General features: G+C 47.2%; 2 protein-coding genes across 3 annotated transcripts; both read right to left on the bottom strand.

The window, feature by feature from the left end:
- Positions 1-105: 105 nt before the first annotated feature.
- Positions 106-9,635, bottom strand: FASN2 (Fatty acid synthase 2). 2 transcript variants are annotated; one of them, XM_002052392.4, is made up of 7 exons: positions 9,413-9,635; positions 8,232-8,463; positions 6,686-8,151; positions 931-6,180; positions 770-865; positions 531-677; positions 106-474 (listed from the first exon to the last, which is right to left on the bottom strand). In XM_002052392.4, the coding sequence occupies exons 2-7, from the start codon at positions 8,416-8,418 to the stop codon at positions 361-363; spliced, it is 7,260 nt and encodes a 2,419-aa protein (XP_002052428.1). In that variant the 5' UTR covers positions 8,419-8,463; positions 9,413-9,635; the 3' UTR covers positions 106-360. The 2 variants fall into 2 exon arrangements, with proteins under 2 accessions (XP_002052428.1, XP_032294001.1); XM_032438110.2 differs by having other exon boundaries at positions 8,232-8,459.
- A 327-nt stretch (positions 9,636-9,962) lies between these two features.
- LOC6628142 (uncharacterized) lies at positions 9,963-10,789 on the bottom strand. Its single transcript, XM_002052393.4, has 3 exons — positions 10,631-10,789; positions 10,244-10,515; positions 9,963-10,186 (listed from the first exon to the last, which is right to left on the bottom strand). The coding sequence occupies exons 1-3, from the start codon at positions 10,695-10,697 to the stop codon at positions 9,986-9,988; spliced, it is 540 nt and encodes a 179-aa protein (XP_002052429.1). The 5' UTR covers positions 10,698-10,789; the 3' UTR covers positions 9,963-9,985.
- Positions 10,790-12,567: the final 1,778 nt, after the last annotated feature.

Raw genomic sequence — 12,567 nt, 5'->3', positions numbered from 1 at the left:
TTTCTTGAGCGCCTTCTGTTAAGCTTAAGTCAGCCAAAGACTTAGTCTTATGAATTATTGCATATGTGTTGGTATATACATATGTATATAAAGTATACTCGTATGTAAAATGTTGCACTGTTAAAAGGGCTTTTATTAGTAATGTTATTTACATGCACGCAATTATGTAAGTATGTATCATAATATTAACTTATTTCTTATCAGAACAATGTTGACAGTTTTGTGGGTCATACAGAGACTGGCCGCGCATTGAATAATCAAAGAAATAAAAAAAAAGCTAATACAAAATTACAAGTTATACAAAATTAATTAAAAATAATGTATTTAAGTAAATTTATTATTATTAAATAAATGAAGCAGCTAACACGAGTGTTTGTGTAAAACACGTTCCATGATTTTTAACGTTTGGGCCTCCTTGAGAAATGTCCTATGGGTGCCTGCAACAACATGCATATCGATCGGAGCGCTGCAAATCTACAGAGTCTGTTAATTAACATATTTTGGCTTATTTAAATTTGATATATTATTACCTCTCTGAGACCGTAGTCGTCCTGAGTCATAATTGCATTGTGCTCGGCTGATTTGATGAGTACCACGTCGCTGTTAAGCTGCTTTGCTCCCTTATAGCTCTCTGATAGAAGAAGCTTTTGCTGAAACATACAGGCAGCTTTCTTGATCTGTGAATATATTTGAAAACAAAGAAACATAAAAGTTTCCATTTTTTATATAAACTTATTTTTATCATATATTTCTTATAGAGGTGACTTACCACATCCTTGGTCTGTTGAGTATGCGAGGCCAGGGTATCCGCAAGTTTGTTTAGCTTCAGATTCCACGTCTTCACACCCTCGAGAATTCGTAGCAGCTGTAATAGTTTGATATATTAGAGGAATATTTCGAATGGAGTGAGCATGGCGAATGTCCACCCACCTGGTTGTAGTCCACATCTGCCAGCAGTGCCCCAAAGTAGGCCAGCGTCATGGATTGCTGGCGGTTCAAGTCGTCCGTTTGCTTCTTGGCCTCCTGCACATAGCCGCTCGCCATGGTCGGAGCTCCGTCGAGCATGATGACCTTTACGCTAAATCGACGCTGTTCTAACGCCACGCCGATTGCGTGCGCCAGTAGGCAACCGTATGAGTATCCCACAATGTTGTAGGGTCCATGGGGCTGCAGCTTTTGTATTTGCTGTAAATAGTAGGCGGCGCAAGCTTCAATTGAGTCCAGCGGCACCTGCTCGGTGCACTGCAGACCGTAGGCTGGGCAGGTGAGTGAGGCGGCAAGTGCTTCGACGGCAATGGTGAATCCTTCGATGGGCGCAAGGAAAAACGCAGCGGGCTCCTTGCTGGCGATTGTCGCTTTGGAATGCAGGCGCACGAGCACGTCCTGGGGTAATACTTCCTTGGCGAATACCTGGCGTGTTTCATCGGTTTGAGCGATTGTCGTTCGGCCCATAATATTGGCACCGTTCACCGATGTCGGCTCTATAACTGAATCGGACCGCGAGGCAGTCACCTGTGCTTCTCGGGTATCAATGTTCTTAAGTGCACTAAAGGTTAGCTGGCGAATTTCCTGAGCTGACAAGACCAAATCGAAATTCCTCTCCAGTGTCTGCTTGATCTCAGTGCTCATAAGCGAGTCCATGCCCAGGTCAAAGAGTGTTGTCTTATCCTGAATCGAGTTCACATCACGCAGGCCCATTATGTTGGCTATGGTGGCAATCAGGCTCTGGCGACTCGACTGCTCCGGCTTGCGTTTCTCGGCCAGCACCATGGACGCCAATACAGGATGGGGCTGCTGCATAAAGATATCCAAGGTCTGCAGGCAGCTGCTCATGCGCTGGGGCAGAGTTCCGCCAATGACGGTGTCATTGTTGCCCATGTGCTCAATGATGAGGCCCGTGTCACCAATGGCACCCCACTGTATTGCGATGCCGGGATAGCCGTCAGCTTGGCGTAGTTCACAGATGCGTTCCATGGCCGAGTTAGCCAGACCGTAGTTGGTCTGACCCGGATTGCCACGTCCAGAGGCCAAGCTTGAAAAGCAAATAAAGTGTTCAAGCGCTGGGCACATGCGGCGCGAGCATTGGTCTAGATGCATTGTGGTTAGGATTTTGGGCGCTGTCACCAGCTCAAAGTTTTTCACAGTTTGTTCTTCGAAAATCGCATCCTTTAGTATTGCGGCCAGGTTGAATATGCCGCCGACCAATGCTAAATTGTTGCTGCTTTCCAGCATCTTTATGCAGCCCATGGCAGATGTCACGTCGTTGATATCGACGATTACCTGGACTCCACGCTCGTGCAAGCGCCGTATCATCAGACTTTGGTAGCCGGTCTTAAGGCCTGAATGGGAATTCAAGACAATGTAGCGTGCTCCACGAGTCGCCAGCCAGTTGGCCAGCTCCAGACCAAAGCCGCCCAAGCCGCCGACAATGATATAGCTTTTCTCCGGATGCATGTAGGTGCGGGGTATGGCATTGGTCAGACGCGGCTTGGGCAGCGCCGATTGTTGCTCCTCGTTGCGCACCTTAATGACCACCTTGCCAATGTGTTTGCCCGAGGCCATGAACCGAAAGGCCTTCTCGATCTCCTGGTCGGTGTAGACAGTGGTGGGCAGTGGTAATACAGCCCCGTTCCTGATGCCCTCCGTTACGAGCGAGACGACATGCCTCTGCATTTCCTCTTCACCTTCCATGACGCTGTCTAGCAGAATGCCGTGAAAGGATGTGTTTTTTAAAAATACCGACATGCCCAGTGGATTGTTATTGCTCAGATCGAATTTGCCGATTTCCAGAAAGCGTCCGTTGAGACCCAAGCAGCGGACGGATGCCTGAAGCTTCTCCTCAGACAGGGAGTTAAGGATTAGATCGACGCCCTCCCCATTGGTTTCACCTAAAATCATTTGCTCGAACGATGTGTCACGTGAATTGCCAATGTTACGTGCCAGCAGCTTGGGAAAACGCTTCAGTAAAAATTCACGTTTCTCCTTGCTGCCGACCGTGGTGAAGACCGTCAGACCGTGGTGCAGGGCCACAGAAATGGCAGCCTGGCCCACACCGCCCGAGCCGGCATGGATAAGGATGCGCTCACCCTTCTTCATTTGCCCGCGCACGACAAGGGCATAGTATACGGTAGCGTAGACACAGGGCACCGTGGAGGCCTCCTCCATGGTCCAGTTGTCGGGTATATCCCAGAGAAGATTCTTGTTGGCCAAACAGTTGGTGGCCAAGGACTTGGCTGGCACCATGGCCATGACGCGGCGACCAGTTGAGTCACGTCCGGCAAACTCTAGACCCAAAACGCAATCCTGGTGAGCCAAATCAGCTGGCAACGCATCTTGACTAAGTTTTCCCGATGCCAACATCACGTCACGAAAGTTCAGTGGTGCGAAATAGACTGTGCAGGGCTCCCATTTGTTGAGGTTCACATTCGTGTTCCGGGGGCTCTCGATCCATTTCAGCGACGAAAGATCGCCCTTGATCAGCGTATTGACATAGGCTTGCTCCACCGTCAGCAGCGGCTGATGTGTGTTAAGTGGCAAATGCCGAAAGCTACCCCAATTACCATTCCGGTAAACATTGATGGATAGGTCCTTGGCAATTTGATCGGCAAAGGACGTGCTAGTCAGCGAGAATTCGGGCAGTTCAGGGTCCTGCAGCAAATAAAGTCGAATTCGGTAGTCGATCTGCTCGCGTTTAAGGCAGTTTATAAAGCCTAAGGCACCGGTACGTGGCTCCCCCTGTGCCACCAAGTAAACGTTACTGCCCTCGGACTGTGACTTCAACAGCGCGGCTTTCAGATCCGTGACCCACTTGAAGTGATTATTGGATATGCGGATAACCAGTGAAGAGGTAAAGTCCTTGACGGCTAACTTTCTAGCTAGGATCAAGGTGCGATCCGTGTCGTAGACTTGTTCCATAACCGGCAATAGATTTAGACGCTGCAGTAGGGCCTGTCCTGTGCTTCTGTAGGCACTTAGACTCTCTTCGAGCAGCAGAAAGCCAGTCTCCGCTTTAACGGTATCAATGCAGTGTTGCAGTTGCAGATCTCTTGCGGTGCATTCCGTGGCAAGCAAGTCAACGGCATGCACAAAGTCGCACTGGCATTCCACGGCGGCTTTCGCCGGATCTGCAACAATAACGCGAACTCCCGAGTCCAGCAACAATGCGTTCAGCACGGACTCGTTGCTGTTGCTGTTTGTGGCAACGGCTACATCGCCCACCAAAATGGGCTCGCGCTCAATAAGCTCCAGTAGTTTGACGGCATTGAGACCTTCGGTGCGTGTGCCAGCCAGCTCGACTCCCTTGATTTTGAGTGCTCCTCCGCTGTTCTCGATGATCAGCTGCATGGCGACGGTAAGGGCAATGTGCTTGGAACGATGCTGATCCCCGCGTGGATCCAAGTGTTGCATGTGTGGAGTGAAGCTGTAGCGCTCCAGAACGGGCGGACTCTGGCCACCGGAGCGACGTTGGGTCTGTGCAGTCTTCATCTTGTGTACCTCGACACCGCCGCACTTGACAACCGAAATGTTGCGATGATAAGAAACCGGCAGCTTTTGCTGTTGCTGCTTGGCCAGCTCCAAGTGCTTAACCGGATCGATAACGACGCGCTCAATGCCCGTTGGCACGTACAATTCGCGCATGCTGTTGCTGAGTATGCGGAACTGCAGCATGGTGTCCATGAAGCTAATCCAATTGTCGGCCCAGGCAAGGCGGCCCGCCACACCTAAATTGTCAACGTCGATGATGCCTTGAAAGATGCCGCCATAGTCATAGCCACGCAAGCGCAACTCCTTGTAGACATCCTTGGTGCAGAGCTTGGCCAAGCCAGCGCTGCCCGGCAGTCCAGGCAGATTTAGCTGTAGCTCCTGCACGTTGGCAACGAGCCTTATTTTTCCCGATGCTACCAGACTGCTGCCTTCACAGATCTCAAAGTTGCCGCTGCCTTGGAAGTAGTTAACGGCCAACTTGACCGCTGAGCCGACATCCTGGCCGAGAATCGTGGCGCGGTGAAAGACGACATCTTCAAAAACCACAGGCGTACGCTGAAAGTCACAGCCCTTCTGCTGGGCCAACATTATCCAGGCCAGTGTCAAGTATCCCGTTGCCGGATAGAGTATGCGACCATCAATCTTGTGTCCGGCCAAGAAGGCGTACTCCTCCTTGCTCAGATCCAGTTCAACGGAAAGCTGGCTGGTCTGTCGGCCGCCCTGAAACTTTGGATAGCTCCATTTCTGTGTGTGATCCCAGCCGATTAGCGAGCTCAGCATGGGCGTGCCCCGAGAGACGGGATAGCTAATTGTTTGGGATAGCGACAAGCCCAGCAGCTGTGGCTGACCGCCAGCTACATACAGCTGACCAATCTGGCTTAGTAGGTACTCGGAATTGTTTGGATGACCCCGTTGCATGAGGCTCACATAGCTTATTTTGGGTCCCAACGCGCGCAATATGGACCGGAACAGACCATGTGGCGCAATCTCCACAACCAGCGCGTTCTTGGGTATATGGCAAATGGCTTCATGGAAAAGCACTGGCGAAATCAAATTGTTGATGAAATACGTCGCAGAGGCCATGCGGCAAGCGGGCGTTTGCCAGTCGCGCTCCGGCACGCTGGTGCTCAGCCAACGATTCGTGCGCAGCTTGGGATCCGTGATCAGTCGCTCCAGATTTTTGCGCAATATTGGTGCAGCATTCGCGATATATCTGCTGTGAAAAGCATAGCCGCCGGACTCGACAGCCCGCACAAACACACCCGACCCATTCAACTTTTGTATGGTCGCGTCCATGCTGGCCACGGGTCCCGACACTGTGCAATTGTTGTCGCTGTTGTGGCACACGGGATAACAGTCCGGCGGCAGGTGGTTGCCAATTTCATTCCAGCTCAGTCCCACGGCTGCCATTTTGCCCTGCGGCAGACCTGGCGTCTCCAGGATGCTTTTACCGCGCCAGTAGGCAGCCAGGACCGTTTGCTCGGCCGTCAGGCAGCCGTCCATATAGGCTGCGCCCAGCTCGCCAGCCGAGTGTCCAATAATGCCATCCGCCTTAATGTCCAGCGTCTTGAGCAGATCCGTCAATGCCACTTGCACGGCTGCGATTGACACAAAGGAGTTTAGCATATTGTCGAATGTGCTCTCTGTTGAGTGAGTGAGAACCTCGATCAGGTCAAAGTCCATTTGGGTAAGCACCTGCACGATCGATTAATATAGATAAAGAGACGAATCGCATTAATGACTATGCTAATGATCTTTTTCAGACATTTTTTGTTGGCGGCTTAAATTATGCCTTTCTGTTAAGTCCTTGGGGAGAACAACTGATCACTCGGTTGGTATTTCCCAATCCAATCCCAATTATGGCTGATTAAGAATTCATATTTAATAATATAAATACTAAATTTTCAAAGGTCGATCATCCTTCTGCTTCCATTTTATCCTAGCTTACCAATATTCCATGGCTGTTGTATCAAAATCTTTTGAGAATCGCATAGAAGCCCCACAGGCTACAGAGAAGTGCATGTGTACCTGCTGGAATTTTAGCTGAGGCAAAAATGCAATCTATTGGTGCCTTATTCGATGGACTTTAAGCTCATTACCAAAATAAAAATCTCTAATACGAAAATCTTTAAATACACTGCGATCCCATGATATATATAGTATATGCTCTATGGGGATAAGAAATTCTGTCGGAACTTACCTCAGCACAATATTGAATGGACTTGTTGAAGACCTCAATTTGCATCAGATCCTTGGCCATGCTGGCCCACTGGCTGCCCATGCCGGCATAGACAAACCAAATGGGTCGCTTTTCCTCCTCGTAAATGCAGATCTCCTGTTTGACTGGGCCCGCCGAGCCGAGCAGCGAGAAGCCACGATAGGGATGCATGGGAATGGGCTTCAAATGGATGTCGTTCATCAGCGCCAGAAACTCATCGTCGTTGCGATGCTTTGTGGCCGCGTCCAAGAGCTGATGCACCGCCTGTTCGGTGCGTCCGGAGCAAATGACAAGCTTTAACGGGGTTTTGTGTGCCTTTGGGCTGGGCTTCTTTTGCTTTTCGTGTGATTTGAGTATGACATGGGCATTGGCGCCGCCAAAGCCAAACGAATTGAGGCCCACAATGCCGCCCTGCCAGGGCAGGTTGCGATCCATCACTTTGAGCCGTCCCTCGACCAGAGCCGGCACAGCCGGATTGGGATTGTGATAGTGCAAATTTCTGGGTATTATGCCCTCCTCCATGGCAATGATAACCTTGGCCAGCGCACTTACGCCCGACGCCGGCTCCGCGTGCCCCATATTGGATTTCACGGATCCAATCAGCAGAGGAGCGGGCCGCGACGGGTGACAGAAAAAGTTGCTTAGCATATTGGCCTCCTGGTCGTCGCCCACGGGCGTGCCACTGCCATGTGCCTCCACATAGACCACCTTGTCGGGGTTGAGGCCAATCTCGCTGTACGTCTCGTGCAGCAGCTGCTGCTGCATTCGACCATCCGGAAAGGTGACGCCCTGCTCCTTGAAGCCATCCGTATTGGTGCGCACATTCAGTATCGATGCATACAAGCGCTTCGCCTGCGCTCGGCGCTGCAGAAAGACCACGGCACAGGTGTCGGCACGGGCATATCCATTGGCGCCCGCATCAAATGTCTTACAGGAGCCATCCTGGCTAACGATGCCCAGGCGCAGAAACTGCAAGGCGAATATGGGCTTCAGGATGAGATTGACGCCGGCGACCAAAGCGTAATCGCAGCGGCCCGATCGCATGTCCGTATAGGCGTGCGATAGGGCCACAAGTGAGCTGGAGCAGGCGGTGTCGACTATAAAGCTGGGTCCCTTGAAGTCGAAGGTGTAGGATATGCGGTTGGCGAACATGGCACGGGCACAGCCTGTCAGGCAGTAGCCATTTATGCTGCTCGGCTCCATGTTGGGTATCTCGTGCTCCGTCTCCACAAAGGACAGGCCAATGTAGACGCCGGTGCGAGTGCCGCGCAGCTCGGATGGATTGATGCCAGCATCAATGATGGCCTCGTGTGTCAGCTCCAGGAGCATTCGCATGCACGGATCCATTAGTTCCGCCTGCTTCTGGTGTACGCTGAAAAATTTGTCATCAAATTTTTCCAAATCCTCGTCTCGCATCTTGGCCATGCGCTCGGGTAAGCCATATATGCCTGCCGTCCGCCAATAAAACATTATAATTAAACATTTATATCTATATAAAATATATTCTTATAAGAATCCAATTGCGTACCTGCCTCCCAGCGTCTCGGATCGTCTGTTACCATATCAATACCATTGAGTAAGTTATGCTTGAACTCTTCTATGTTGCTGCTCTCCGGAAATTTGCCAGATATTCCCGAGATGACTATTTCAAGCTCCTCACCGACAGCCTCATTGTTCTGTGTCTTCAATAGTTCCTCCTTTTTCTTGCTACCCATTTTATATATTTGGTTCAGTGTCAGATTGGTTCGGGTTTAATCTGTCTATGGTATGGTATCAAGATATTATCAATCTATATTTATATATTAATAATAGTATATAGATAACAAAAAGCTCAAACATCTTGTTTTCCCCCTTTTACTATATGGATTAGCTGTTGCTAGCTTCAAATTCGAAATATGCATTTTCCAGTATATTTTGAACTTGGACAAATCATTTTTTTAAGATCTTTGCCAAAGAGCTTAGACCACAAACTTTTAAAAAGCTTGGATTTTGCGAAAAGTGTGAAAAATAAAATGTATAGCAAAAAAAAAAAAAGTAATAGAACTGTTTTGCAAGTATTTATAACAGATCCAGGTGGAATTTTCATTAATGTAAGTTTGAAGCCGAAAATACTTAAAAAAAAACATTTTCCACCCAGGGGAATGGATTTAGCGAAACGTGTGAAACAACTCTCAAATGAAATAGTACGGCCACACTATATAATATAGTTGGAAAGTAGGACATATTTTGTTTGTGCTTTAATTGCACTCTCCATACAAAAGTCTTGTGCATATCGGAAAATATCATGGAGCTGATGTGGCAAGAGGTCATGCAATTCAATATCCTGTTTCGTATCCTTTCAACATCGGATCAAGCACAAATGCTGAGAAATGTAAAAAATGTTCAACATTTAATGGTTTTTCTGCCTCGTGTAGCTTGCGAGCAGCTAAGATGTTTTCATGGGCTACGCTTAAGTTCGAGCTGGGCACAAGGTATTCCTCGTCAGGCACATTCGCTCGGATCACTTGTCTATACATGCATATATATGCCATATGGTATATATGTATATAGATATAGATTTGCGCATTCGAGCATTGCAACTTTTTATCCGATTTGCAATTAAATATGCGACAAGTTCAAGTTTCGCACAAAGTCCAATGGTCACATAAGTACATTTGGGAACAGGCCACCAGCAGGTGAGACTCTCGACCTGCTGCTCTTGACACTCACGAATTAGTTATATAAAAATTCCAGCACAGGTGTGTTCACCGTGTCTGTTGTTTGCACTGTCTCACTTATTATGCCTTGGCTATTGATTCACGTTTGGTTGTACAATTGTTAAATGAATGCACCGTGTATCCTTAAAGAGAGACTGTCACTGTCACTGTCACTGTCACTTATTATCCAGCTATATATATATATATTCAGGGGTTGCTATCGCTCCGACCTGATCCGCAGACACACTGAACGCGACGCGCACTCGGCGCATTCTTTTTATGGCGTCCGTCTTGGAATTGAAGAATTCTAATGTTGCATAAATAATCGCCTATATCCATACTTAATACTAAGCCATATCCCTTGCCCAGCCAAGCGCTGTGCGCTGTCATCTACTGAATAATGCATTATGCTAAATATTCGATTCAATACACAAAAATTGCGACGCACACCAGGAACCAGGACAGGTGCATAGATATGTGTGCGTGCCCTGTTAATTAGTCGCAAGTGTGTCGACACCATATTGACCCAGTTGCCAAGCCCATTTAAATATAACAATTGCCAATTGTCTCACTAAATTTTTTAACTTTAATAACGGCGGCTGCGTGTTCCGGCCAACTGGCGTACCGCCGCATTGCGTGCATTCGTTTTGCGCTTTTTCGCGGGTCGACCCTTTTTGTGGGCATGCGGTCGGCCACGTTTGCATTTGAACCCAGTTTTTGGCGGACCCTTTGCCCGAGCCTTGGTGTTGGTCTTTTGCTTGATTACGGCACTTCGAGAATCCTTCAACTAGACGAAATTTATGGACTATATACATATATATATTGTCGTCTTGCGTACACTTACAGTTTTGGCCAGGCGCTTGATGACCTGTCGACCCTGCTCCGGAGAGACCAGTTCCTTGGCTTTCGCTGGCTGCGGCTGCGCCGGCTTGTTGTCGTTCCGGTTGCGAAAATTGAAGGGCATGCGCACACGCTTATCGCTCAGCAGCAGCAGGCCAAGATTCATGCCCAGCTCCACCGAGAACTCGACAGCTCGCTTGAGATTGCCAAAGGGACTAATAATATCGTCCATTACCACATCCTGTATCTGTTCGCACAGCGCGTCTATGGAGGTGCCTGAATCGAGTTTTTGGCAATTATTATATAGATAACCCTAAATCCATGTGCCAGATCTTTAAACTAATTTTAGCAATGGACCCACTCATCCTAGTCCTGGCCAGCAGATACTCACATAAATCCGGCTGACGACTCAGCAAGTCCAGCACGTAGGGCAGCAGGGATGTTGTATTAATTTCCATTTAAAATTTAAATACACGTATTAAGAAAATGTATATTATTATTTTTCACAAGAGTATTTATAAATGTTTGAAAATTTACCTCGCGTGTGTATACCTATTGATAATCAAATAATTCTCAAGGGTTGCTGAAACTGAAATTTTATGTTCAAAATCTACTTTATTCTTCTTTCCGCTTGTTACAAACATGTGCACCTAACTCATATACCCCTTTTATCCATTGGCAATGGGTATAAAGACAAGAGCTGCGCTATATATTTTTCCGATATCCGAAATGTGAGTTTCAGTAAAATACATTTAATTGTTAAACTTAATTATTTAATTAAAAAAAAAAGAGTATCTTCAGTGTTCTTCGAGTGATATGGCGGATTGTAAATTAGATCTATATATATATATAGGTCCTGAGATCAACTGACATACCTAGGGAACAATTGGGATTATAAGAATATGGGAATATAATTAGAAACATTTGCGAACCCCTAAGCTATATATGTTTGCTTGATAAAGACTGGGCAGAGACTTTCTACACAATTGTTTTTTGTCTTTCGCGATAAATATTTATGTCAAGTCAAGGTTGCTTGATCGTATCTTTATATGTATATATGTATATATGTATATATGGGTTCTCGTATGCACTTCTAACAATCCTACTCCTCCCCTCAAACCAAATCCCATTTCGAAGCCATCAAAAAGTATTACCGAATGTACGCTTCAATTTTTGTGGATCACGTGATATACTACTTATAAGCTTATAAATAAATATGTACCTGCCACAAGCTAGGTGCACAGGTATCGTATCAAATATGACAGCTCTGGCATGGGAACAGTAACAACGACAGCTTGCTAAAGTATCCGACTGGGGGATACCTTTGAGCTGCCATTTATGTTACATATATGAGAATATTTCTGAAATCACATCTGATATACATTTTTATACAGCCCCTGTTTCATTCAATTTCTAGGGTATCAAAAAAAAACGAATACAAAATGAGTCGAAGCAAAGACGCGTGCTTCATTCGAATATTTCTAAAATCAGACCAGAAAAGAGAACGAATCATAGTTACATAGCTACCATACAACTCCTCTTTCATTCCATTTCTAGGGTATCGAAAAAAAAACGAATACTAAATGAGTCGAAACAATGACGCGTGCTTCATTCGAATATTTCTAAAACCAGACCAGAAAAGAGAACGAATCATAGTTACATAGCTACCATACAACTCCTCTTTCCTTTCCTTTTCTAGGGTATCGAAAAAAAAAAAAACGAATACAAAATGAGTCGAAACAAAGACGCGTGCTTCATTCGAATACCTCTGACCGAACGGCTGGCGACGCCGATTGCGCTGGCAACAACAGCAGAGACGCGAATTGCTTTAGACAAGCCTTGACCTTGATTGGGCGATAACCACAACCGGAGAAAATTCAGCGACACACGACTTCTCAACATGAGAACAATGTGATTAGCCGCCCTTCGCCCTTTCCCATTCCCCTGCCCATGCCCAATTCCAGTCCCAGTTCCATTCTCATGCCCGGCAGCAGCTTTTGGTGATAACTGATAACGTTTCGATTGGTTAGTCAAGCTGGCGCGTACGGAAATTTACTCTAAACCCAATTGTGTGTCACGCGCCAAATAAACCAGAGCGAGAGAGGGAGACAGAGCGTGAGAGAGCGAGAAAGAGAGAGAGAGATATTATACGAGGAGCAGTCTGTGTGCCTCAGGCGGATTTCGGCTACTATCAATTGTTGTTATTTTCATTTTTTGATTAAAATCACGCATACGTCCAGTTGACCTTGGAGATGCAGCCTGCAGCTGATAACAGAGCCGGACAACGCCGCCGCAGCTGTCAGGCTTTTCACGGTTACTTAAAGGTGA

This window comes from Drosophila virilis, chromosome 4 (assembly GCF_030788295.1).
Source record: "Drosophila virilis strain 15010-1051.87 chromosome 4, Dvir_AGI_RSII-ME, whole genome shotgun sequence".
NCBI lineage: Eukaryota > Metazoa > Arthropoda > Insecta > Diptera > Drosophilidae > Drosophila > Drosophila virilis.
This window is presented reverse-complemented; position numbering and strand designations above follow the sequence as displayed.